The sequence below is a fragment of the Oncorhynchus clarkii genome, chromosome 10 (assembly GCF_045791955.1).
Source record: "Oncorhynchus clarkii lewisi isolate Uvic-CL-2024 chromosome 10, UVic_Ocla_1.0, whole genome shotgun sequence".
NCBI classification, from domain to species: Eukaryota; Metazoa; Chordata; class Actinopteri; order Salmoniformes; family Salmonidae; genus Oncorhynchus; species Oncorhynchus clarkii.
In genome coordinates this window covers 43,881,212-43,908,771 of record NC_092156.1, presented here as the reverse complement: position 1 = coordinate 43,908,771, position 27,560 = coordinate 43,881,212, and the positions used below count along the sequence as shown (strand labels likewise).

Genomic DNA, 27,560 nt, shown 5'->3' with positions numbered 1-27,560 from the left:
ATCTCAATTTGGTTGAGGTCGGGTGATTGTGGAGGCCAGGTCATCTGATGCAGCACCCCATCACTCTCCGTCTTGGTAAAATAGTCCTTACACAGCCTGGAGGTGTGTTGGGTCATTGTCCTGTTGAAAAACAAATTATAGTCCCTCTAAGCGCAAACCAGATGGGATGGCGTATTGCTGCCGAATGCTGTGGTAGCCATGCTGGCTAAGTGTGCCTTGAATTCTAAATAAGACAGACAGTGTCACTAGCAAAGCACCCCCACACCATCACACCTCCTCTTCCATGCTTCACGGTGGGAACTACATGTGCAGAGATCCTCCACTCACCTACTGAGTCTCACAAGACACGGCAGGTGGAACCAAAAATCTCAAGTTTGGACTCATCAGACCAAAGGACACCAGTCTCACCAGTCTAATGTTCATTGCTTGTGTTTCTTGGCCCAAGCAAGTCTCTTCTTCTTATTGGTGTCCTTTAGTAGTGGTTTCTTTGCAGCAATTCGACCATGAAGGCCTGATTCAAGCAGTCGCCTCTGAACAGTTGATGTTGAGATGTCTTAACATTTTCAGAATTGACTGACCTTCATGTCTTAAAGTAATGATGGACTGTAATTTCTCCTTGCTTATTTGAGCTGTTCTTGCCATAATATGGACGTGGCCTTTTACCAAATAAGGTTATCTTCTGTATACCACCCCTACCTTGTCACATCAAAACTGATTGGCTCAAACGCATTACGAAGGAAATAAATTCCACAAATAAACAAGGCACATCTGTTAATTGAAATGCATTCCAAGTGATTACCTCATGAAGCTGGTTGAGAGAATGCCAAGAGTGTGCAAAGCTGTCATCAAGGCAAAGGGTGGCGACTTTGAAGAATCTCAAATATAAATATATTTTGATTTGTTTCCCACTTTTTTGGTTACTACACGATTCCATGTGTTATTTCATAGTTTCGATGTCTTCGCTGCTATTCTACAATGTAGACAATAACAAAAATAAAGATGAGTAGGTGTGTCCAAACTTGACTGGTTCTGTGTGAGCCTCTTTTAAAATGTTAAAAAATGCTTATGAGTGGCTGAGAGCAAACAGCATAACTAATAGTTCTATCACACACAGAGTATTTTCTGCAGTCCTTTCATTTGGCAAAAATGTTTGAGTCATTTGATCAGATCTAAAATCTAAATTATATTTAATAGAAGTTACCATTGTGGTAATGAAAGAAACCATTTTCAAAATAAATAACAGGTTTTGAGAATATACTATTTTGAGGAGCAAACCAATGCTTATTTTCATCACAAGCACTTGATAAACGAAATATGCAAAATCTCGGAAATAATAAATAACGATACTAAATCAAGGGGGTCAGGTGCTGAAAAAGGATCTAATCTGGGTTAATTAACCTAATAGTGGAATAGAAAGGGACATTCAATATAACCCTATTCTCCTTTCATTAGATCTAGGTGGAGTGTGCTGATCTGACGCGTCAGTCTTTTTTTACCATCACTTTACCAAAGTGACAAAAAATATACATCGTCTTTCAGTTACAACATACGGTATTCTCACAAATATCATAGGAAGAATATTATCTAGTTCTTACAAATATCAAAAACATCACAAATCTAGTCTCTGTCTGACATTCATTTTTTGAAAAACTATGTAAAATATTTAGTAAACATTTAGAAACAGTAAAAAGTATGGTCTTGTTGACTTAATAATTGTTATACAGTAATACTGAAAAACAAAAATGTACAGAAAGATTATTATTTTTTTTTTTACAAACATTGATCATACTTTAGCATAGTGAACTATTACAACAGACCCGTACACATTTAATCAGGTTATGACACTCATAGAAACATGTCGCCAATAGTAGTAACACTTCTAAAAACGCTACAAATCATAGATTTCACGGTAGCCTATTATTTACTTCGTTTGAAACAATACTTGTTTAAAAGCAGTGAGGCAACAAACAAAAAAATCATTCATAAAACCTCATTTTGGAGGAACTCGGTCAGTTATAGTCACAATAATCTGCATCTCTTATTATTATTTTCTCCATCATAAGTCTGTTGCCCATTTGTCCTATTGCTATGTCCCTAGTTCCTGACTGACAGTTCTATGCTCCACTGTACCCCAGCACTGCTACACATTAGCACAAACGTACATACTGAATCCCCACACAACAAGGTAACATCAGCTAGGGCGTACATTCAAAACAAACATGGCTGTTCCAAACTTAAGGTTAAAGAAACAAGAGTACTAGTCTATTGTATTATTTCTCCATGGTGACAGCTGAACATTATGTGTTTCTGTGTATTAAAACACTGCACTACAGTGAGTGTTTGGATATTATGTGTGTGTGTGTGTGTGTGTGTGTGTGTGTGTGTGTGTGTGTGTGTGTGTGTGTGTGTGTGTGCGCGTGCAACGTCATCCGAGCATATTCCGTCTGTGCTACATCACGTTAACTTTTAGCACAATGTAGCCGAGACTGTTGTTTAGTTTTAGGGGCGAGGACCTCTGGGAGACAGAGGACTCCTGGACGTGGCAGCTTACAGGAAAGCGAATCAGGGTTGACCTTTGACCCCCAGTGTCAGCCTCACATCTGCCCAAAGAAGATGGAGCAGAGCAGGAAGATGGCATAGAGGAATATCAGCCCCAGGCCCAGCCGGCGGTCCAGCTTCCAGTGGTTCAGATGAACACTCATCACCTGGAGGGAGAGGAGGTGAGAAGGGGCAGAAAGGGAGGTGGAGAGAGAGAGCGGGATGACCAGATGGAGAGGGGTTCAGCGGAAAGGGAACGGGGGGGGGGTGTAAGAGGTAAAAAGGAATAGCTTTGCTATGACTGGATGGTTGGTGGAACCGCACAACTAAACGTGTCTCGAACTGAAGATGTAGATGGACCAAAACCCTTCCAGAAAGACTGTACTATACTTGCCCTGCCTTCCGTCACCCTGCTTATGGTCCATAACAAATGTATTGTAAAAAGTGCAATACCAATAAAACTGTAATCGCCCTGTGTGTTTGTGGTCCATAACAAAAGACTTGTAAAAAGTGAAACGGCAATAAAATTGTAACATGCATACAGCAAGGCCTGTTACGTGCTTGAATGACGCTCGGAACCAGATGTGTAGCACAACAGTCACTCATGGTGAACTCCATTGTGGCACGATACATGCATGCAGGCACGCACACACACACTTACTGTGAGGAAGACAGAGGCCAGCAGCAGGACAACAGAATACACCAGGCCCTTGTTGTTAATGTAGACCTGTGAGGAAGAAGAGGGTGAGGGGGTCAGATGCTGGGCTTATATTATATCTCACGCGGCTATTATGTATTAACAGGCATGAGTGAATTGGAATTTTTGTTTTTTGTTTGTTGCATATCCAAACTCTCCTTGAGACACCCTCGCAGACCCTGGTCACGGCCAGGGTCTGCCATTATCAACGGCAACCCTGAGAGCAATTTAGGGTTAAGTGCCTTGCTCAAGGACAAATGGACAGATTTTCAGTTACAGGCCCAACGCTCTAACCTGCAAGGCTACCTGTCGCCTTAATAATATGCTGAGGGTTGTTAAATGTCCATAGGGATAGTTGTAATAAATAAGTGCCCACCGACGATCCGTTGTCCACCACCAGAGTGCGCAGAGCCCAGGGGAAACCCAGCCCCAACAGGATGTCAAAGATATTACTGCCAATGGAGTTAGACACAGCCATGTCCCCCATACCTGAGGAGAGAGGGAGAGTAAAGTCAAACTGAAACAGTCTACACTACACCACCAGGACGTTGAAAGGCTGGTCAGGAGTCAGGAGCCTGAGGAGAGAGGGTGACGGGTACCTTGCCGAGCTACAATGAGGCTGGCCATGCAGTCTGGCACGCTGGTGCCCGCTGCCAGGAAGGTGATACCCATGATGTAGTCTGGGATGTCTAGTGTGTAGCTGACGATGGTGACCTGGTGGGGACACACAGCTAGTTCAGAGACACCACACACACACACACTCACCTTCTTAAAGCTGCAACATGTCACTTTTTTGGGGAGACCCGACCAAATGCACATAGAAATGTGGGTTATAGATCTGCCAGTCACACTGAACGCAGGTCTAAGAAGCGGTAGATCTGTTCTATGTGCGCTATTTCTATGCTTCCCGTTCTTAAGATTTGTTTTTGCGTCTTTTGCTTTGGGTTTTGTACACCAGCTTCAAACAGCTGAAAATACTAGATTTTTGGTTATGGAAAATACATTTCACAGCGGTTTAGATGGTACAACTGTTCTGCCTGCGACTATGGAATCCTGACCTGTTCACCGGACGTGCTACCTGTCCCAGACCTGCTGTTTTCAACTCTCTAGACACTGCAGGAGTGGTAGGGATACTCTTAATGATCGGCTATGAAAAGCCAACTGACATTTACTCCTGAGGTGCTGACTTGTTGCACCCTCGACAACTACCGTGATTATTATTATTTGACCATGCTGGTCATTTATGAACATTTGAACATCTTGGCCATGTTCTGTTATAACCTCCACCCGGCACAGCCAGAAGAGGACTGGCCACCCCTCATAGCCTGGTTCCTGGTTTTGGCCTTTCCAGGGAGTTTTTCCTAGCCACTGTGATTCTACACCTGCATTGCTTGCTGTTTGGGGTTTTAGGCTGGGTTTCTGTACAGCACTTTGAGATATCAGCTGATGTACGAAGGGCTATATAAATACATTTGATTTGATTTACAATGATTCTCTACACTATACTTGCTTATTTTGTCACAAACGGAAATTAGGCTAAATATTAGAATTTTAGCAACCAGGGAATGGAGGAGCGATTTCTGCATAGTGCATCTTTAAATGCCATCCTATCACTTCTGGAAGGCAACAGACATTACAACGTTGTAGAAAGCCTGGCTTTGCAGTTCCGATATGGCCTTTATGGCTCTGCTGTTAGTCCTTACCATCCACACCATGAGGTAGGAGAAGATGGCTATCCACAGGGTGGAGGCCAAGAAGGTGACCATGAACCAGCGGTGCCAGCGGGGGAACACACAGTTAGGCACAGTGCAGTACAGCAGCAGGCCCAGGGGCCACGAGATCAGCCACTTGACCCGCGCACAGCAACCATCTGCCACACACACAATAACAAGAATATACCAGAGTTGACATGCAGTGTTTCCCTCGAATGCAATTTCAGCGAAAATTGCCTTTAAAAGGTCAAGTGCAGTGCGATGTTTGTACAGTGTGTTTTTTTTAAATCCCGACCTTAGTCAGGCACATAGCACATGGCAAGAAAAAAAACATCCTCACCTGGCCAGTGAAGAGGCCTGAACGGCCCATCATCATCCTCCTCTTCCTCAGCCTGACAACCCTCCGCCCCTGGCTTTTCCCCTGCGTCCCTTAGCCCTGCCCCCTCGGGGGTCTGTCTCTCCACACTGCCCCCATTCTCCAGGCCTCCAGAACCCTTCAGAGGGGTGCCCCCTGCCCCTGCGCTGGTCTCTCCATCCAGCTGGCTGTTGGGACTCCTGATCAACCTCTGTCTCTGTGTGGGAGAAAATAAATGAGTGCCTCATAGTGGCTAACGTTGCTGATGTTCCTCCAACCTGAGTCAACTACCTCACTAATGAGCATGCGGCCCGCCATTCTGAGCCTGGTGCGAGGGGAGAAGTGGGGGGTAATCATGATGCGCAGGCCAGCCTCGGAAAAGGACAACTGGTGGGGGTTGAGGATGAGGAGTTCATCCACCATCATCACCGGAGGAAACTCCTGACCCTGGGGTTGGCCTGCAGGATCAGAGAGTGATAGAAATAGGGGTAACACTTTACCTAAAGCCGGCAGGCAGGTATAATGCATTATGATGCGGTTCTAATTAACTGTGAGACTTTTGATGAGCTAAAAAAAAAAAAATCTATGAATGAATGAATGAATGAAGGCAGGCAGGCAGGCAGGCAGGCCTGTAATGAGCTCCAGACAGACCTTTCCTGAGCAGCACCATGTTGGTGTTGCAGGTGGGTCCGTCCTCTGCCATCTCCTCATCTCGGTGTCCCTCACTACCCAGGCAACACTGACCCGGACCACCAAAACAACGAGTCACACACCCCAAGAGCTGTGAGTTGAACCTGAAACCACAAAACAGCTTTCACATGAGGAACACAAGCACAATCAGACACTGCTGTACATGCTCTGTGGATTGAGGGCTCCTGTGAGATGGGGCTAAGCAGAATACTCACTTCATGATAACAATGTAAACTCCATACATAGTCATTAGAAGCACGGCCTCCCACCTACAATCAGAGAAATACACCGGTCAACTACCACCTAAAACCACTAAACTGCTATTTTACTGTACTTTTACAATTCTGACATAAGTAACATTGAGACTGTTGTCACAAAAGTAAATGATGTGTAGGTTCATTCAAAATAATTGGGATAAAACTCACCAGACAACTTTTGCATCAAAGATAACCTACAAAGAGAAAGCTAACGCGTTAAACTAGTCACTGCGGCTTGCAGTTTATTCAGCACTGTAATCGTAGAGCACAAGTAAGTGACTGTATTTAAAAGCATGTGATTGTATGGTCTTCATTTCCCCTCCTCTCTCCTTTGTCTGCCTCACCAGGATGAGAGCCAGCACAGAGAAGATGTAGTAGGTGGAGTCCCTGAACAGAGACCACCACGTTAGAACCACCGTCTGCAGAGGGGAGACAGAGAGAGAGAGAGAGAGAGCGAGCGAGAGAGAGAGAAAGAGAGAGAGAGTAACAGAGAGACACTACTAATAGACAAGCAACACATAGCTGCCTCCTCATGTTCACTCAGCCAGTGTGTGTATAGGGAAACATGTTTCCATGTACTCATGAGGTCTTCAGCCATAGCCACACTGTTAAGGCCATAAAGGCGTGTAGTGCCAGAGGTCTATACCTGGCCCGCAAAGATGCCACACACACCAATGATGACCAGGATGTTGAAGACCGCTGAGCCCACGATGGTGCCGACCCCCACGTCTCCTTTAGTGATAAACACACCTGCACGAGATAGAGTTGTAGTGACAATTCCATTTTAGAGGATGAAACCAATGGCTATGTCAAAAGACTTAAAGACTATTCATATTGACTCTGCTGACATCTGATGGATATTTGTGGCATTACATGATACGCAAACATGGTCATTGGGATGGATTGAAAGATCAATAGCAAGATGGTGAAAGATGTGTGTCATATGTATCAGTCAGTGTTGGGCATATGTATAGCGTTCACTGACCCAATTTATTGGCCACTGCTAACACTACTGTTTTAAGAGAAGGGAAATACAGAGGGATTAAGAACTGACCAATGAGAGAGGTGAAGAGCTCTGGGGCTGAGCTTCCTGCAGCCATGAAGGTTGCCCCTGCCACATCCTCACTGAGCTGCAGGTTCTGAGAGGGCCAGAGCAAAGCGGGAACCTTCTCACACAATCATAATACATGATCAAGAAGCACTACGTCTTTGTAGAAATGCGTGATACAGGAACAGTTTATATTTGGAATGACTCAACTAATAGAGTGTTAAAAAGCAGATTATGGTGCCACTGTCTTCCTGTATTCAAAGTGAAATTGGTGCTGTTGGTTCTCTCACCTCTGATATCTTCTCCAGGGAAGGAACAAAGTAGTCATCGCAGACAATAGCAAGAGCGTAGAACATGTAGATAGCCTAAGAGGTACAGTGAGAGACGACAACAGAGACACGGTCCGTAAAGGATTTGATAAGGAAGTGTTTAAGTAATTCAGAGGTCATTCGGGCAGGACGGACATTAATACGAGAGTGTGGTCGGCAGATCAATTCTATTATGAAGTCCTGTCGCATCTGAACAGGCGGCATTGCACGAAGAATGTAGCTGCAAAACTGCGGAATCAGGGTATCGCAGATGTTTTTGTGAGGTGGACACTTACACACAGCACATGTAACAGCACTGCTCCTCTTTTCAGCTCCTCCTTGGTAAATATATCTTCTGGAAACTCATGGATGGCTGAGGGAGAGAGAGAACAGTAAAACATCGCAGTTAGACACAGGTCTTACCTCTGTCTACACACACACACAGAGAGAGAGACAGAGAGAGACAGAGAGAGAGAGAGAGAGAGAGAGAGAGGTGGAAAAGGATATTCAACAACAGCAGAGAGGGAAGAAAATCAGAGTCTTGCACTAATGCTGCCCAACGATCAGAACTAGAAAAGTAGAGCACAAACATCAAACTGCCACAATGGTTTGGACACAAGCAGTCGATCACTGGGCAACAAACAGACGCTATATTCCTCACACTAGGAGGAATACCATTCCTTTCCTGTCTCCATCTCATCATCCTCCGTATATTAAAGGACAGGTGCAAAACACAGAATTGGCATAGTAGTCCTTCTGAAAGAATATATATATATATATATATATATATATATATATATAACTGAAGGAGGCACCTTGAGGGTTTTTCCTCCAAGCAGCCACACACCTGCACAGGCTAGCAGATTCTAGCCCCCTGGGCCGGGTCGAGAGAGAGGAGCAGAGGAGCAGAGCACTGAGGAGGAGGTGTGTGGAACAGCTGCTTCCTGCTCCTCCGGTCCTCAGGTGTGAATGAGCGTGTTAATGAGAGCCCAGCTTCCCCTCGTTTCCCCCCGGCGTGATGAGAAGAGGAGAGGAGGCTGCAGCCTGGAGAGCACAATGCAGCGCTGCTAAATCAGTACTCAGACGCAGGGGAAAATGAACTTTAACGACTGGGGAGCTCAACCCTATTAATAGCGCTGTTGCGATGAGGCAGCGCTGGGAAGCCTACACAGTCAGTCCCACAATGCAGACTGTCGGACGCCGCACAACACATGCTGCACGACTTATTCCACACCACACGCTCTTTCTATAATGCACATGTTACACATCACGTGGTGGACGACACACGCTACCAAACACAGGTTTCATGACACTTTCTACACAACACAGTACGCACACTGCATGCCATGTCCGGCGCAGTAAACCTACGGCAGCATTCTGAACCGTCTCCCTGTGGATTAAGAGAGCACGCCTCCCATGTGATCAAGGATATTCGATTTTGACCCTTGAATCTGTAGTGTGAACCGGAGAGGACAGGGGGCCATATGGTCTACTCTAGATGGCTGGAAGTTGAGAGTATGCTTGGCCATGCCCTTCTATACTGTGTAATCAACATCCTGAATCTGAGACTTAGAGGGTGAGGGTCTCAGTCTCTGGTTGTTTAATATTCCCGCCTCCCAGAGAACTGTGGAGACTGTGTGAGAAAGGAGATTATTTAATTTCTGGACAGCTGTTGCAGGACCTGTTCACGAAACCATCTCAGGGTAGCATGTCCATTTTCTGTCAGATTATCATAAGAAAGAGTGAGGCAGAATCTCACTAAAGAAGGTGGGTAGACATCTGCATCCTATCAGGGTCAGGACACCTGCTCTCTAGATGTGGTAGTTCTATTATTTCCTGTTTTCGTTATCCTATAGCTGGGATCTGGAAAGCAGGCCAGATCCGGAATCTGCCCCAGGTCCCCAAGATATTTAGCCCCAATACAAAATGCCCCAGTTTCTATGTACAGTGCCTTCAGAAAGCATTCACATCCCTTGACTTTTCCACATGAATTTCAAATGGATTAAATTTAGATTTTGTGTCACTGGCCTACACACAATACCCAATCATGTCAAAGTGGAATTATGTTTTTAGAAATGTTTACAAATTAATAGAAAATGAACATCTGAAATGTCTTGAGTCAATAACTATTCAACCCCGTTGTTATGGCAAGCCTAAATAAGTTCAGGAGTAAAAATGTGCTTAACAAGTCACATAATAAGTTGCATGGACTCACTCTGTGTGCAATAATAGTGTTAAACATGATTTTTGAATGACTACCTCATCTCTGTACCACACACATAAAGATAATTGTAAGGTCCCGCAGTCAAGCAGTGAATTTCAAACAGATTCAACCACAAAGACCAGGGAGGTTTTCCAATGCCTCGCAAAGAAGGGCACCTATTGGTAGATCTCTTTGAGCATGGTGAAGTTATTAATTACACTTTGAATGGTGTATCAATACACCCAGTCACTACAAAGATACAGGCGTCCTTCCTAACTCAGCTGCCGGAGAGGAAGGAAGACACCCAGGGATTTCCCCATGAGGCCAATGGTGACTTTAAAATAGTTACAGAGTTTAATGGCTGTGATAGGAGAACAACATTGTCGTTTTTCCAAAACATGCATCCTGCTTGCAACAAGGCACTAAAGTAAAACTGCAAAAAAATGTGGCAAAGAAATTACATTTATGTCCTTAATACAAAGTGTGTTTGGGACAAATACAACAAAACACATCACTGAGTACCACTCTTCATATTTTCAAGCATGGTTGTGGCTGCATCATGTTACTGGTATGCTTGTCATCGGCAAGCACTAGGGATATTTTTTAATTTTTTTTAGAGAAGCACAGGCAAAAACCTGGTTCAGGTCTGCTTTCCACCAGACAATTGGAGACCTAAAATCTACGGCAAAAAAACTTGAGTTTGAAGAATTAAAAAAATAATAGTGTGCAAATATTCTACAATCCATGTGTGCGAAGCTCTTAGAGACTTACCCAGAAAGACTAGCAGTTGTAACCACTACCATAGGTGACTGTAACATGTATTGACTCAGGGGTGTGAATACTTTGAAAATAGATATTTTTGTATTTCATTTTCAATAAATTTGCAAATATTTCTAAAAACATGTTTTCACTTTGTCATTATGGGGTATTGAGTGTAGGTGTGTGAGAAAAAAATACACTGCTCAATGTAACTCCAAGTCAATCACACTTCTGTGAAATCAAACTGTCCATTTAGGAAGCAACACTGATTGACAATAAATTTCACATGCTGTTGTGCAAATGGAATAGACAACAGGTGGAAATTATAGGCATTTAGCAAGACACCCCCAATAAAGGAGTGGTTCTGCAGGTGGTGACCTGACCACTTCTCAGTTCCTATGCTTCCTGGCTGATGTTTTGGTCACTTTTGAATGCTGGAGGTGCTTTCACTCTAGTGGTAGCATGAGACGGAGTCTACAACCTACACAAGTGGCTCAGGTAGTGCAGCTCATCCAGGATGACACATCAATGCGAGCTGTGGCAGGAAGGTTTGCTGTGTCTGTCAGCGTAGTGTCCAGAGCATGGAGGCGCTACCAGGAGACAGGCCAGTACATCAGGAGACGTGGAGGAGGCCATAGGTGGGCATCAACCCAGCAGCAGGACCGCTACCTCCGCCTTTGTGCAAGGAGGAACAGGAAGAGCACTGCCAGAGCCCTGCAAAATGACCTCCAGCAGGCCACAAATGTGCATGTGTATGCTCAAACGGTCAGAAACAGACTCCATGAGGGTGGTATGAGGGCCCGACGTCCACAGGTAGGGGTTGTGCTTACAGCCCAACACCGTGCAGGACGTTTGGCATTTGCCAGAGAACACCAAGATTGGCAAATTCGCCACTGGCGCCCTGTGCTCTTCACAGATGAAAGCAGGTTCACACTGAGCACGTGACAGAGTCTGGAGACGCCGTGGAGAACGTCCTGCTGCCTGCAACATCCTCCAGCATGACCGGTTTGGCGGTGGGTCAGTCATGGTGTGGGGTGGCATTTCTTTGGGGGCCGCACAGCCCTCCATGTGCTCGCCAGAGGTAGCCTGACTGCCATTAGATACCGAGATGAGATCCTCAGACCCCTTGTGAGACCATATGCTGGTGCGGTTGGCCCTGGGTTCCTCCTAATGCAAGACAATGCTAGACCTCGTGTGGCTGGAGTGTGTCAGCAGTTCCTGCAAGTTCCTGCAAGAGGAAGGCATTGATGCTATGGACTGGCCCGCCCGTTCCCCAGACCTGAATCCAATTGAGCACATCTGGGACATCATGTCTCGCTCCATCCACCAACTAACGTTGCACCACAGACTATCAAGGAGTTGGCGGATGCTTTAGTCCAGGTCTGGGAGGAGATCCCTCAGGAGACCATCCGCCACCTCATCAGGAGCATGCCCAGGCGTTGTAGGGAGGTCATACAGGCACGTGGAGGCCACACACTACTGAGCCTCATTTTGACTTGTTTAAGGACATTACATCAAAGTTGGATCAGCCTGTAGTGTGGTTTTCCACTTTAATTTTGAGTGTGACTCCAAATCCAGACCTCCGTGGGTTGATAAATTTGATTCCCATTGATAATTTTTGTGTGATTTTGTTGTCAGCACATTCAACTATGTAAAGAAAAAAGTATTTAATAAGAATATTTCATTCATTCAGATCTAGGATGTGTTATTTTAGTGTTCCCTTTATTTTTTTGAGCAGTGTATATACTTAATCCATGTTGAATTCAGGCCATAATACAACCAAATGTGGAATAATTCAAGGGGTATGAATACTTTCTGAAGGCACTAAATGCAAATGTAAATGCAGTCCTGAAACACATGGCTCAGATGAACGTATTGACAAGTTGCTTCGGTGAAAAGCAGTTGCCACGGAAACCCTCTCCCTGGGGGCAGCGGTTTGTTGACAGGCGGCAGTGGGAAGCCAATGACGGCTGCGTGAATGGTGAGAAAGGGGGAGGGGAATGTGTGTTTCCCATGGTCTTGGCTTATGAAATATGAAAAAAGAGATTTGACAAGCAGCTCTGGAGCGAAATTTCTAAAAATATTTATATTTCCTTGCCAAAGCTCAGGAGAGGTTCTTTGAGAGAAAGCCCGAGAGAGAGCATACAAGAGAGTGTTGGCCGGGAATTTTCTTTGTGAGGATGCCCTTCCTCTATTCCCATATACCAGGCTTTTGTCACTGCATGCAGCATGATTTTGCTTATTGACTAGACCAGCTGTAAGCTGATTTGGCTTTCAATTCTGGACAGGACATGGGACATAATCAGCTCTCATGAAGTTGACAGCATTCTGATCACAGATTCAGTGTGTGCCCTTAGCAGTGACAGTGAGTGCTCACGTCAGCCTCAGCCTGCCTGGGGACTGAGTGACTCCATCCACTCTAGCCTTGGGGGAGGCTACAGCAGCATTCACGTGTTGCTCCTCTGGCATCACAGGCTGCCCCAGCCAGCCAGGCACATCTCCCTGCTCTAATTACATCTATCGCCTGGTCTCCTATAGATACAGTAGATCTCCTTTTATATTCACACTGTCTGAGGCTTGATCTAATTTCATTTCACCGCTGATCCCATCAAGAATCTGGGGAAGGGGTCAAAATGGACATGTGATGTAATCATCCTGTGTGTGTGTGTGTGTGTGTGTGTGTGTGTGTGTGTGTGTGTGTGTGTGTGTGTGTGTGTGTGTGTGTGTACACCAATGAGCATGCTTGAGTGTGTGTTTAATGCCATATCAGTCCTGATTAAAAGGGAAACCCCTACTAAATGAAACCACTAAAGCTGTGAACAGTTGAGATATCCATTTGAGTCACTCTGCTGCAGGGGACTCAAATGGACTGCAATTGTGACCAAATGGCAGGCAGAGGGAAGGAGAGAAAGATATGTTATTGATTCTGCAGGGTATCTTGGAGTCAAGCTAAGGTATTGAGTGAAACACAGAAAACGAAAGCAGTTCCACACACCAACAGAAACAGCACCACTACATAGAATAAACCACTGCAACAACCTTTTGCATTTTTTTAAAATGAAGAATCCAAACATTTGCTTTCATCCATGTAATGAAAATTCAATATGGAAATATTTTTCATTCTTTGATTTGATGACATAGTCAGTCATCTCTTAGAAAGGCAGATAAGAGCAAACCCAAAGGTGGCAAGACAGGTTCGAAACTGGTGTGTCAAAATTTGTAAGTGCCTTTTCTGGGGCCTGTAGTTTTACCTCATTACCTGGTCAGGTAAAACTCTGAGTCCAACATTAAACATTTTTCTCACTTGCCTGACCGGACTCAGTTGGCCAAAAATCGACTGAACGAAAACTTCTACAGTTCCGGACATGGTGTAGTTTTTAATTGCATTGGGGTTATGCAGGGACTATAGGTTGGCATGCTTTCTCTCTATATGCAGCTATTAATAAGTTATATTTGGTTATTATGATATTTATTACAAAGCTTTTCAATATAAATTAACACAGTAAGTCATTACTCTATTCTTTAGAATTGCATTGTATTAATATCTTTAGTTTTTGTTTCTAAATAGGACGCTGCCCATAATGGCTACATAATGGCTTCAAACGAGATATCAACCTGGCTACTGTAGGCTAGCCAAGGAATGCTAAAGCAGGGCTTGACATTAATGCGTGTCCTCTTGTCCCGGACAAGTTTTTAAAAAAAAACAGAAATCACAAAACAGAAATCAGAAAATCACAATTACTCTGATCAGAATTGGATCAGAGAGGCCAACATTGGAATAATATTCCAATCTATTTTCACGTACATACAAAGCCTACAGGACAAAGAATCAAGCCTTTAGAGGCTAATGTTGATTATCTGGCGTTGAGCCCATATTTATGAAATTAAAAGTCTCATTAAAGTTTGGCTACATTTTATGTTGCGTCCCTCGTGTCAGCATCGGTCTGGACATGAGGCGGTAGCCAGTATGCAAGTCACCTATAATGTAGGATAATCAACATTATACTCTAAAGGCTTGATTCTGTCGACATACTCAAAGCACAAAGGGCCAAAAGTCCGGAGAGTAAAGGACAATGTCTGTTGCGCAACGCATTTTGAAACAAATTGTTTAACCCAATGAGTCCCACCGTATCACCGGCGTGTTTTGGAATTCTAACCCCTTTTAAACATGATGTGTTTGAGTTACAGACTTCTTGTACCATTGGATTCGCCTATTAGTCTTTGGGATTAGTGAGGGCTGAGCTAGAGTGGTGTTTGTGAAGGGGTCCGGGTCCCAGTCTTTAATACAAAAACAGAATAGTTTCAGCTACAAACTATTAAAAGCTATCTATGAAATGCTGAGACTCTCACGAACACACATGACACTCACAAGCTACACAAGCGTCGTTAGAAGGTAAGGGATTCCTCTACATAGAATACCATTTGAAATCCCAGGACACAGAGTCTATAATACTGTAATAAGCTCACATAGTTGCCGTTGCAAACTCCACACAGTTGTCACTGACTAGTTGGATATTCCTTTCCCAGTGAGCAAACAATTAAAATGTACAGGATTCATATAAATTCATTTTTATGCGCAGGTTTTTGCGTTGGTCGGAATGTAACTGTTTATGTCAAATTGTTTTGTGTTCTACTTTTAGCCCTGGTTGTCCTGAAAATAAAAGGGTAAAACCTTTTATTGGGGCTAAATATAAGGGACATGGAGATCAAGTCAGATAAATGAAAAGTAGATTTTTGCTGGGATCTCAGGACTGATAGTTCTAACCTGGACGTTTTATGTAATTTCATGAAAGGGAAAGGGGGATACCTAGTCAGTTGTACAACTGAATGCATTCAAAAGAAATGTGACTTCCGCATTTAACCCAACCCCTCTGAATCAAAGAGGTGGGGGGGGGGGGGGGGGGGGGTGGTGGCTGCCATAACCGACATCCACGTCTTCCGAGCCCGGGGAACAGTGGGTTAACTTGCCTTGTTTCAAAGTAGCCTAGCCAAAATATGACCATATAAATGTTGAGGGAATGGGACATCCTTCATTTCGAGCCCTAGAGGGAATTATTTTATAAAGATATACAAAGTAGTTTGTTGTCATTTATTGTAATGTTGTAATATTTTATAGGCTTCCACTACCAATTCTCTATGGTAAAAAGAGATAATAATATATCTTGTAAGTGGTTCCTTACAATGATGTAAAAATGGTTACAGACCATTCTTTTGTGGGCGACAAGTAGAAATAAAGGTGAATGTAAAGTGTATTTTTGTAGCTTTCTTTTTCCAGACTATTAACATTAGCCAGCATATATTGCTAGTATATTCACTATTGAACGTTTACTTTTGTTAATTACTATCCCTAAAATAAATAAGCTCTGCGCTTCTTTTTGCTCAGGACAGTTTGCGTGTGCTGTGTGAACGTAGCTACCAACGTCTGTACTGCTCGAGTGCTCGAGAAGTTTCGACTCGGGAATGCATAGCGGTGCTTGAATAAACGGCCAATCATATTGCTCAAATACAAACAGCACACATTTTCTGCGTCCAGTCTTCAATGGTTTTCAATGGTAAGACTACAACACAGCAGATCAATGTTTAACTGGAACGCAAAAATGCGCTGACAAGTTACTGACCCGGTTCTGAACAAAGCCAATCCAGCCATACAAATCCCACCAACACTCAATAACCATCCTTCATCCAACAAAACAGTGGCTGTAATCATTTGAGAAATCCTCAGAAGACCTACAGTGGGAGTGCAATCGATAAACTTCACTCCCCCACCTCTTCAGACACGTAACATGGTACCATCCATCATCTCAAAGAGTCAGACTCAATGCTATGTTGGTGGGTTGGGAAACACAGGACGCTACTGAAGTAAAACAAACTGTCGATCGTTGTCTCTGATTGAGAACCATACTTAGGCAGCCTGTTTTCCCACTATGGGTTGTGGGTAGTTGTTTTCTGTGTCTGTGTCTTCCATACAGAACCGTTTCGGTTTTCATTTATTTCTCTTGTTCGTTTGTATTTCAGTGTTCAGTTATATTTCATTAAAATATGGACACTTACCACGCTGCGTATTGGTCCAATCTTTCATACTCCTCGTCAGAGGAAGAAGAAAACCATTACAATATTAGAGATCGCTCACCAGCTTTTATTTGCGAACATAGTTTTGTCAGGGTGCTCGCCGTCGGCATCTTTTCCTTTCCCGTGGCTCGGGGATCAGGGCCTGGCCCGGGGTGAGCAGTATGTCCCGCGCCGCCGACTCGCTGAAGTAGAAATCTTCATCTAAAGGGAGGTTAGTGACCGCTGTTCTAATGTACAGAAGCTTTTTTTTTGGTCAAAGGAAGAGATGGCTGAAACCTTTATGTACAAAACAAATTATGATCAGCTCAAAAAACCTATCAAAATAGCAGAATTGGTCAGGAACCCATAAAACAGCAGATATCCATTGCAGCGCCGTTCTACATACATTTAGACGGTATACGTGAGCCATATACTGAAAAGTTGTTTTTATGTTCAAACACACAAAGATCTGTCTGTGAGTGTGAGTCTGACCTCCATCCTTAACCTCTGATCTTTAAATTACCATCAGAAACCAATGTGAACGCAGAGAGGACAAAGGTTCTAGAGAGACGGGAGGGAGTGATGGAAAGCTAAGAATATTTCCCCCAATTCCCAAAGACTTCAGACAAAAAGAAAACTACTCCCATGTTTAATGGTTGCATTAATAGCCATTTGCTTTATTTGACAGCCATAATACATTACTCCCCTGACAAAACTCAGATTCTCTTTCTGCCAGATTCTCTTTTTCAGTCAACCACTAAAATATATCTGTGGAAAAATCATCCTCAAACGTCTGGCTCTGTTGTTTGCCAAAACCAACAAACGTATGAATAAAAAAACACATGAGCGATCGTTATCGACACTTATAAAAATCCACGAGCTTATCTTCTCCTGCTGGTTTATTTTTAGCTCGTTGTGGTTGTTAATTCTGTCTCGGCACTTTGAATGCTTGAAAGACAGAATTTTCTGGGTTTCAACATTTAGCATTCAGTTGCTTAGCAACGCTGGCCTCAAAGGGTTGACGACGGAAGGCAGACGTTGCCGTCTTGGTCTTGTTAAGCAGGGGGGGATGGAGAGCGAGACCTCCTTTACGCTATCCCAAAGATAATATTTATTGAGTTCCGAGCTGGCCGTTTGATCCCACTATGGATTATGTAATTATTACCAGTAACAGTAAGCAGGGGCTGACATGCAGATAAAGGGGAGTAGCCTGCCCTGAGCCTGTATTATAAAGGAGTAGCCTAGTGCAGCCCACCTGATCAGTTTCTCATACTTGCCCACACCCTTACCAAAATAAATGTAGTTTTGAAACTGTAGTAAAAGTGCAGTAACTGCAGTCGACTGTGGTATACTGCACAGTAACTGCAATTACACTGAACTTACTGTAGTGAAAAAAACTGTTCTTTTGGACACAGTATTAGCAGCATAATGCAGTTAAACTGCAGTGTACTGCAGTTATACTGCACTCTGACTGCAATCTTTTTTCTTTAGGGCAGATCCATCAGCCTCTTGTTTTACAACCTGTATTTACTTTATACAGGGGTGCAACTTTAATGTAAACCCCCCACACACACATTCTGAAGTTGCATTTTTGCCCCCCCCCCCCAGTTTTATCATTGGAATGTGATACAAACAAGACAATGGTGTGCTTTAGGACCATGCGGAAGACTCCGAGCGGTCGGGTAGGCTGTTCGGAGTGTTTATCTGACCAAAAAAAGTATAATAATAATAATTTTGTCCCGCCCACTTCTAAAACCAAAGCTGCGTCCCTGACTTTATCACCCCATCTATATGGGAGATGTGTCGTTGTCAAAGATACCAAGGTCTGTTTGTAACAGAAAGACAACACATCTGGTGCTTGATATACTGGTGTAGTAGGTACACATCTTGCATTGATGGCTCTCCTTTGCCAAGCGTAAAAATATAATGATTGTGGCAGCCTGGCAGGTGTCCTCAGGGACATAGTAGTATCCAATGCAGCTCATTATTTTTCATGCTGCAGATTGAAGTCAAAGCACTGTGTGTTGCTCAGTCCTGTTGTCCTGCTGCAGAGCTCTTCTCCCAAGCTGCCCCCCCCCCCCCCCCCCCCCCCATGTCCTCCACTGTGTTTACTAACGGTTTATCTATTGCCTTGATTCTTCCATTGCACAAGTCTGGCATGGTGCTCTAACCCCTCCAGACAGAACCTTTCCTCTGGCCCGGCAGCCAAGTTTGAGACACAGTTTACAGAGCAGAGATTCCTGACAACCACTGCACTGCAGCCTCGGCCCACATGACCTTTTCAGTTAACCCGCAGAGGAGAGGGAGAGCCAGGGTTCACCAGCACACACACAGACTCCACTGCCTACCCCAAACACACAAACATAAACACACACTCAGTCACATCTACACAGCTAAGACACACTTGGAGCCCCCTCAAGTGTCCCACAAAGTTTGGAAAATAAATCTTTAGTCGACAGACAGTTTGTGCATCACGTGTGTCTTCAGGACTTGTAGGGCTCCTATGGAATCTCATTAATAATTGAATCCATAGTGGAGCACTATTAAGTTGCTCTGTATAAGAGCATCTGCTAAATGACTAAACATGTCATGTAAAATGAGTACAAAGAGACTATTGAGTTTGAAGGTGGTCTGCATCAGTTGTAATTCTCTGAGGAAATCTAAATCTGTGTGCCAGAGGACATGGCTGGGAACAAACTTTTGGCTAGCAGGGAGGTCAGTTAGCATCAGCGGCAAGGTGGAAGTGAGAAAGATTTGGGGCTGAGAGGCTGACTCACCTGGTCTAGAAAGGTCCAGGGTCTGGTTGTCTTCTGTCCACTCCTCCTGCATCAGCCTGCGTCTGGAACGGACTGGAACGCCATCCTCTCCAGAATGAGACCCGGATGACTCCGGCTCTGTTGAAATAGAAGACATTTGGCTTGTAATTTGAGTATTGTGTTGCACTGAGGCTCCTCAAAAGACTGATCAAAAGACACTGTTGGACACAACATTCCAAGGCTTGTGTTCTAACGCAGATCCGACAGAAGATGAAGAGAAATTTGGACACCTTCCTATGGAGGCTGGAGAAAGAAACCGGAGCGGGTCAGCAGAGGAGATCATGATGTAATCTTTTATGAGTGAACGCTCATAAACCGTTCATCTCTGTAATCTCTTCACGGTGTAAATCCCTGTTCTATATCCCTCTGCTGATAGCCAATCTCTGTATTTGGGCTTCAGCTTTGCACCACTATATAAGGAAGGGCAGCATCCACAGTGAGGATCTCCACTGCTACACTACATGATCTATTTGATTGGACCTTTATTTAACTTTATGTGGACACCTGCTCGTCAAACATCTCATTCCAAAATCATGGGCATTAAAATGGAGTTGGTCCCCCCTTTGCTGCTTTCCACTTAAATGTTGGAACATTGCTGCGGGGACTTGCTTCCATTCAGCCACAAGAGCTAGAGAGGTTGGGCACTGCTGTTGGGCGATTAGGCCTGGGTCACAGTTGGTATTCCAATTCATCCAAAAGGTGTTCGATGGGGTTGAGGTCAGGGCTCTGTGCAGGCCAGTCAATTTCTTCCACACCGATCTCGACAAACAATTTCTGTATGGACCTCTCTTTGTGCACGGTGAAACCTCTCTTTGTGAGACCTCTCTTTGTGTCATGCTGAAACAAGGAAGGGCCTTCCCTAACATTTTGCTACAAAATTGGAATCATCTAGAATGTCATTGTATGCTGTAGCCTTAAGATTTATCTTCACTGGAACTGAAAATCAGCCCCAATACTTTACAGTTGGCACTGTGCATTCGGGCAGGTAGCGTTTTCCTGGCATCCGCCGAACCCAGACTCGTCTGTCGGACTGCCAGATGGCTAAGTGTGATTCATCACTCCAGAGAACGAGTTTTCACTGCTCCAGGCTCCAATGGCAGAGAGCTTTACACCACTCCAGCCGACGCTTGGCATTGTGCATGGTGATCTTAGGATTGTGTGCGGCTGCTCGGCCATGGAAACCCATGTCATGAAGCTCCCAACAAACAGTTCTTGTGCCGACGTTGCTTCCAGAGGCAGTTTGGAACAGAGTAGTGACTGTTGCGCACTATGCGCTTCAGCATTCGGCGGTCCCGTTCTGTGAGCTGGTGTTACCTACCACTTCACGGCTGAGCTGCTGTTGCTCCTAGAGTTTTCCACTTCACAATAACAGCACTTACAGTTGACTGGGGAAGTTCTAGCAGGGCAGAAATTTGACAAACTGACTTGTTGGAAAGGTGGCATCCTAAACAGGAACAGGTCATTCTACTGCCAATGTTTGTCTATGGAGCTGTGTGCTAGATTTTATACACCTGTCAGCAATGGCTATGGCTGAAATAGCCAAATCCACTCATTTGAAGGGGTGTCCACATACTTCAAAAAAAATATATATAGTGTATATCTAAGTGATTGTCTCCTATGGAAACACATAGAGGTAGCCACTATCAACTACTGTCCAGAGCCGAGCAGAGCCAGCCAATGGGGGCCATTACCCTCGGTTGTTATGAGACTGCTTGTTCTCTCTCTGTGTCCAGTCTGTTTCACGATCACTGTCCGCTTTGTTTTACATTACAGTCCAATCAACGTGTTTCACAAGCTCTTTGCTCTAGGCCTGAGCATGGGGGTGTGGCAGCTTTCATGTGGAGGCGTCAAGAGGAGCCTGGGTAATGTGAAATTCTAAAATGGGCCCGTCACAGATGGCGCCGCTGCCGCCATCATTATTACACTCTCACAGCACGACCACACATCACAGAACACGGGGCTTTAACCCAAACCCAGACTGAGACCACAAAACACAGGGTTTTAACCCAGACCCAGACTGAGACCACAAAACACAGGGTTTTAGCCCAGACTGAGATCACACATCACAGAACACAGGGCTTTAACCCAGACTGAGATCACACATCACAGAACACAGGGCTGTAACCCAAACCCAAACTGAGACCACAAAACACAGGGTTTTAACCCAGACCCAGACTGAGACCACAAAATACAGGGTTTTAACCCAGACTGAGATCACACATCACAGAACACAGGGCTTTAACCTAGACTGAGATCACACATCACAGAACACAGGGCTTTAACCCAAACCCAGACTGAGACCACAAAACACAGGGTTTTAACCCAGACCCAGACTGAGACCACAAAACACAGGGTTTTAACCCAGACTGAGATCACACATCACAGAACACAGGGCTTTAACCCAGACTGAGATCACACATCACAGAACACAGGGCTTTAACCCAGACTGAGATTACACATCACAGAACACAGGGCTTTAACCCATACCCAGCCTGAGACAACAGAACACAGGGCTTTAACCCAGACCCAGACTGAGACTACACATCACAGAACATAGGGCTTTAACCCAGATTGAGACCACAGAACACAGGGCTTTAACCCAGACTGAGACCACAGAACACAGGGCTTTAACCCAGACTGAGATTACACATCACAGAACACAGGGCTTTAACCCATACCCAGCCTGAGACAACAGAACACAGGGCTTTAACCCATACCCAGACTGAGACCACACATCACAGAACACAGGGCTTTAACCCAGACTGAGAGCACAGAACACAGGGCTTTAACCCAGACTGAGACCACAGAACACAGGGCTTTAACCCAGACTGAGACCACAGAACACAGGGCTTTAACCCAGACTGAGACCACAGAACACAGGGCTTTAACCCAGACTGAGATCACAGAACACAGGGCTTTAACCCAGACTGAGACCACAGAACACAGGGCTTTAACCCAGACTGAGACCACAGAACACAGGGCTTTAACCCAGACTGAGACCACAGAACACAGGGATTTAACCCAGACTGAGACCACAGAACACAGGGCTTTAACCCAGACTGAGACCACACTCTGATCTAAGTCGAGTCTCTTTGAGACACTTTGTCACATCAGGTCATGTCCTTTTGAGGAGGGAAGATTCAAAGATGTGGGGTTCAGATATGGGTACATCCTTCCCTCACTCCTTGGGATGAGCTGTCTGCTGCATTGTAGGCATTGGTGCTATGGTCCATCTCGTACTAGACTGGAATCAGCAATAAATTAAACAGCCTTCAAAAACAACTGGGAAGGGAATACCTAGTCAGTTCCACAACTGAATGCATTCAACCAAAATGTGTCTTCTGCCTTTAACCCAACCCCTCTAAATCAGAGGGGTTGCAGGGGGCTGCCTTAATCAACATCACAGCACCCAGTTGTTGATGGGGCAGATTTTTCCACCTTGCCGTCTCAGGGATTTGAACCAGCAAACTTTCGGTTACTGGCCCAAAGCTCTTAATCGCTAGGCTACCTGCCACCCTATAGTGACTAGGATTTTTTATTTTACCCTTATTTTACCAGGTAGGTTGACTGAAAACACATTGTTATTTACAGCAACGACCTGGGGAATAGTTACAGGGGAGAGGAGGGGGAATGAATGAGCCAATTGGAAGCTTGGGATGATTATGTGGCCATGGTGGTATGAGGGCCAGATTGGTATGAAGGCCAGATTGTTATGAGGGCCAGATTGGTATGAGGGCCAGATTGGTATGAAGGCCATGGTGGTATGAGGGCCATGGTGGTGTGAGGGCCAGATTGGTATGAAGGCCATGGTGGTATAAGGGCCAGATTGGTGTGAAGGCCATGGTGGTATGAGGGCCAGAATGGTATGAAGGCCATGGTGGTATGAGGGCCAGATTGGTGTGAAGGCCATGGTGGTATGAGGGCCAGATTGGTATGAGGGACAGATTTGTATGAGGGCCAGATTGGTATGAGGGCCATGGTGGTATGAGGGCCAGATTGGTATGAAGGCCATGGTGGTATGAGGGCCATGGTGGTGTGAGGGCCAGATTGGTATGAAGGCCATGGTGGTATAAGGGCCAGATTGGTGTGAAGGCCATGGTGGTATGAGGGCCAGAATGGTATGAAGGCCATGGTGGTATGAGGGCCAGATTGGTGTGAAGGCCATGGTGGTATGAGGGCCAGATTGGTATGAGGGCCAGATTGGTATGAGGGCCAGATTGGTATGAAGGCCATGGTGGTATGAGGGCCAGATTGGTATGAAGGCCATGGTGGTATAAGGGCCAGATTGGTGTGAAGGCCATGGTGGTATGAGGGCCAGAATGGTATGAAGGCCATGGTGGTATGAGGGCCATGGTGGTATGAGGGCCAGATTGGTATGAAGGTCATGGTGGTATGAAGGTCATGATGGTATGAGGGCCAGGACACGGGGTTAACACCCCTACTCTTACTATAAAGTACCATGGGACCTTCACTGACCACAGAGAGTTAGGACACCCATTTATTGTCCTATCCGAAAGACAGCATCCTTCACAGGGCAATATCCCCAATCACTGCACTGGGGCATTTTAATCTTTTCCAATGCCCTACCACTAGAATGATACTGTGTGATGAATATGCCAAATGAATGCATTTATAGAGTAATACAAATATGTTGCCATTAGAAAGATACATTAAGTAATTACTCATTGTATTTCCCAAGATTAGACTTATTAACGAAGCTATGGGGTAAATAACATGACGGCTGTTATAAGATAGTGAAGGTATAAATAGTGGGGAAAACTGAAGAATACTTCAACAGATATGACAGCTATTAAAGCAGAATATTAACAGTATCAGAACACTGGTTGTCAGAACGTTGGTGTCATTATTTAAATTTAACTAGACAAGTCAGTTAAGAACAAATTCTTATTTACAATGACGGCCTACTAAAAGGCAAAAGGCCTCCTACGGGGACGGGGGCTGGGAGTAAAAAATAAAATACATTTAATTAAAATATAGGACAAAAAACACATCACGACAAGAGAGACACCACAACACTACATAAAGAGAGACCCAAGACGACAACACAGCATGGCAGCAACACATGACAACACAGCATGGTAGCAACACAACATGACAACAACATGGTAGCAACACGACATGGCAACAACATGGTAGCAGCACAAAACATGGTACAAACATTATTGGACACAGACAACAGCACAAAGGGCAAGAAGGTAGAGACAACAATACATCACACAAAGCAGCCACAACTGTCAGTAAGAGTGTCCATGATTGAGTCTTTGAATGAAGAGACTGAGATAAAACTGTCCCGTTTGAGTGTTTGTTGCAACTCGTTCCATTGCTAGCTGCAGCGAACTGAAAAGAGAAGTGACCCAGGGATGTGTGTGCTTTGGGGACCTTTAACAGAATGTGATTGGCAGAATGGGTGTTGTATGTGGAGGATGAGGGCTGCAGTAGATATCTCAGATAGGAGGGAGTGAGACCTAAGAGGGTTTTATAAATAAGCATCAACCAGTGGGTCTTGCGACAGGTTTACAGAGATGACTAGTTTACAGAGGAGTATAGAGTGTCCTATAAGGTGCATTGGTGGCAAATCTGATGGCCGAATGGTAAAGAATATCTAGCCGTTCGAGAGCACCCTTACCCGCCGATCTATAAATTACGTCTCCGTAATCTAGCATGGGTAGGATGGTCATCTGAATCAGTGTTAGTTTGGCAGCTGGGTTGAAAGAGGAGCGATTACGATAGAGGAAACCAAGTCTAGATTTAACCTTAGCCTGCAACTTTGATATGTGCTGAGAGAAGGACAGTGTACCATCTAGCCATACTCCCAAGTACTTGTATGAGGTGACTACCTCAAGCTCTAAACCCTCAGGTGGTAGTAGTCACACCTGTGGAGAGAGGGGCATTCTTCTTACCAAACCACATGACCTTTGTTTTGGAGGTGTTCAGAACAAGGTTAAGGGTAGAGAAAGCTTGTTGGAGACTAAGAAAGCTTTGTTGTAGAGCATTTAACACAAAAGCCAGGAAGGGGCCAGCTGAGTATAAGACTGCATCATCTTCATATAACTGGATGAGAGCTTCGTACTGCCTGAGCTATGTTGTCGATGTAAATTGAGAAGAGCGTGGAGCGTGGGACATAGCTATGAAAATCATTACTTTAACTCGTACTCTCTCGACCTCCAAATCACGGGACCGGCCCACACAATCTCACGCACGTACACACGCACACCTCATGATTGAATGCTTTAGCCTGATCCTCGGTTGCTTCCTAGCTGAATATGTGAATCCATCCTCCAAGAGGAAACCGTAGACCCAGCTCTGTAAAGAATAAGGCCCCTATAGGGTGAATGTTGACCATATGATGTTCATACAAAGGATATGAATAATTGCATCCCAATGTCCTCTTCTGTTCACACACGCATCCTTTAGCACAGTTTACATGCATATCCCTTTTCTGACTGCAGTGCAATTTCCGCCATCTGTCTTCAGTGTTACTTGATGGAGACGTAATCTCTGAGTTCCCTCGGGCGATTCTCTGGGGTTCTGTGCAGGTTATTGGCCGAGAGTGTGCCAGGTTGGAGCAGGGAAAGGGGGATGCCTAGTCAGTTGTACAACTGAATGCATTCAACTGAAATGTGTCTTCCGCAATTAACCCCCAACCCCTCTGAATCAGAGAGGTGATGCTGAAAGTATGCTCCCAATGTGTAGCAGGTGTCACACTCAAGGTGCTAATATTGGGGGAGGGGACAGGGGAGGGGATCCTCCAATCTGTTGGTTACAAATCTCTCTCTTTCATCCCATACAGCCTTTTATCAATATGGTTACATAATGATCTCCTCCAAGAAATTAGGTAATCAGACATATTTAGTGAGGGCAGTATTTAATTGAGTATGTAATGAATGAAGAATGTGACACAGAATGAGTTGACTGACAGATGCCTTTCCCCCCTTAGGTAGCCTACTATAATTAAATCTATGACATGAAAATGTGCTAAAATTCTAAAAATGAGTTTAAAATGTGTGATACTAAAAACACCCCAAAACACACAAGGAATATTAACACATTGACATTCTGCAAAATTGCCCTCATCATTAATCCTTGTGAACAACTCACCTATCACGTGCGCGAACTGTGAGAGCCAAATGACCGCGAGAAGCCCAACTCCACAGCAGCAGAACCGCTGGAACGGCCGCGGTCTCCCAGTCTGTACTGCCGTCTTCATTCCGGAGTCGGTCCCTCACCGGTCAAAACATATCTGTTTGCGATCAGGTCGGTTTCCACTTTCGCGACAAGCAGCTTGCACTAGGCTACACTTTCCCCTACAACAACTTGAATGTCAAATTAGCGGATTGTGTAAACCAGGGCTAAACCCTCGCAGACTGTGCTCAATTCGGATTACAATATTGTATTATGCCAAGGCGCACCGTGACATCCATGCCTTGAGATCACACAAGATTACAAATGGGGAGTGGGTGGGTGTAGAAGTAACGACAGCACTTACAGCATTCAGATCGGTAGATAGATTGAAAGGTCGGTGACAGCAGAAGCAGGTTTAAACCAAAGAGTTGAGGCGGTGGCAAACGAGTGGCTCTGAAGTCGTGTCCGTCGTCGTGTTGTGCGCTCCGTTAAAAGTGGGAACCACTAGGCGGCGACATGCAATACATAGAGCAACAAAACAACATAGAAAACAGTGCTCAAGACGATTTTCAAAGACAAGTCGATGTCCTCAAGCAACCAGTGTGACAATTTGACACCTGAACATAGTGGAAGGAATTCTTCATCAGCTCTGGATGTATAATAGACAGTAGTAGACTTACGAATGTACTACCGTAGTCAAACAACAAAAGTGATGTGGTTGGCGAAGTGTAAAATTGGCCCGGGTTAAAAAATTTCACAGACATTATATCTGAACAGGAGAGAGGCCGTTTCTTCCCCCTTCTCCACACACACGCGCTCATCCAGAGACAGACACCAGTGCATGCTGCCTATGTTTACAGAACATCGATGAGTACAACCTGCATTAAGTCCTTGAGCTACGGTATGTCTGGCACACGTTTTCCTCTGGCCCCTAGTGAAGATTCTGCCCGCTGATCCAACCCCAAATAAAGACATAAAGCCACGGT

The 27,560-nt window shown here is 44.7% G+C and overlaps 1 protein-coding gene across 2 annotated transcripts; it reads right to left on the bottom strand.

The window, feature by feature from the left end:
* Window positions 1-1,761: 1,761 nt before the first annotated feature.
* LOC139418541 (sodium/potassium/calcium exchanger 3-like) lies at window positions 1,762-27,052 on the bottom strand. 2 transcript variants are annotated; one of them, XM_071168090.1, is made up of 17 exons: window positions 26,551-27,052; window positions 19,393-19,509; window positions 7,902-7,978; window positions 7,588-7,662; window positions 7,304-7,388; window positions 6,896-6,999; window positions 6,594-6,668; window positions 6,418-6,443; window positions 6,208-6,261; window positions 5,954-6,096; window positions 5,594-5,760; window positions 5,288-5,519; window positions 4,939-5,105; window positions 3,835-3,949; window positions 3,612-3,724; window positions 3,200-3,265; window positions 1,762-2,705 (listed from the first exon to the last, which is right to left on the bottom strand). In XM_071168090.1, the coding sequence occupies exons 1-17, from the start codon at window positions 26,657-26,659 to the stop codon at window positions 2,595-2,597; spliced, it is 1,836 nt and encodes a 611-aa protein (XP_071024191.1). In that variant the 5' UTR covers window positions 26,660-27,052; the 3' UTR covers window positions 1,762-2,594. The 2 variants fall into 2 exon arrangements, with proteins under 2 accessions (XP_071024191.1, XP_071024192.1); XM_071168091.1 differs by having other exon boundaries at window positions 26,939-27,038.
* Window positions 27,053-27,560: the final 508 nt, after the last annotated feature.

Excerpts from the sequence above, each read along its gene's own strand:
- LOC139418541 (XM_071168090.1), bottom strand. The coding sequence starts at position 26,659 with ATGAAGACGGCAGTACAGACTGGGAGACCGCGGCCGTTCCAGCGGTTC. Across the intron at positions 7,000-7,303 it reads GCTCTTCACCTCTCTCATTG|GTGTGTTTATCACTAAAGGA; the intron begins GTCAGTTCTTAA and ends TATCTCGTGCAG. Across the intron at positions 3,266-3,611 it reads TGGTGGACAACGGATCGTCG|GTCTACATTAACAACAAGGG; the intron begins GTGGGCACTTAT and ends TCTTCCTCACAG.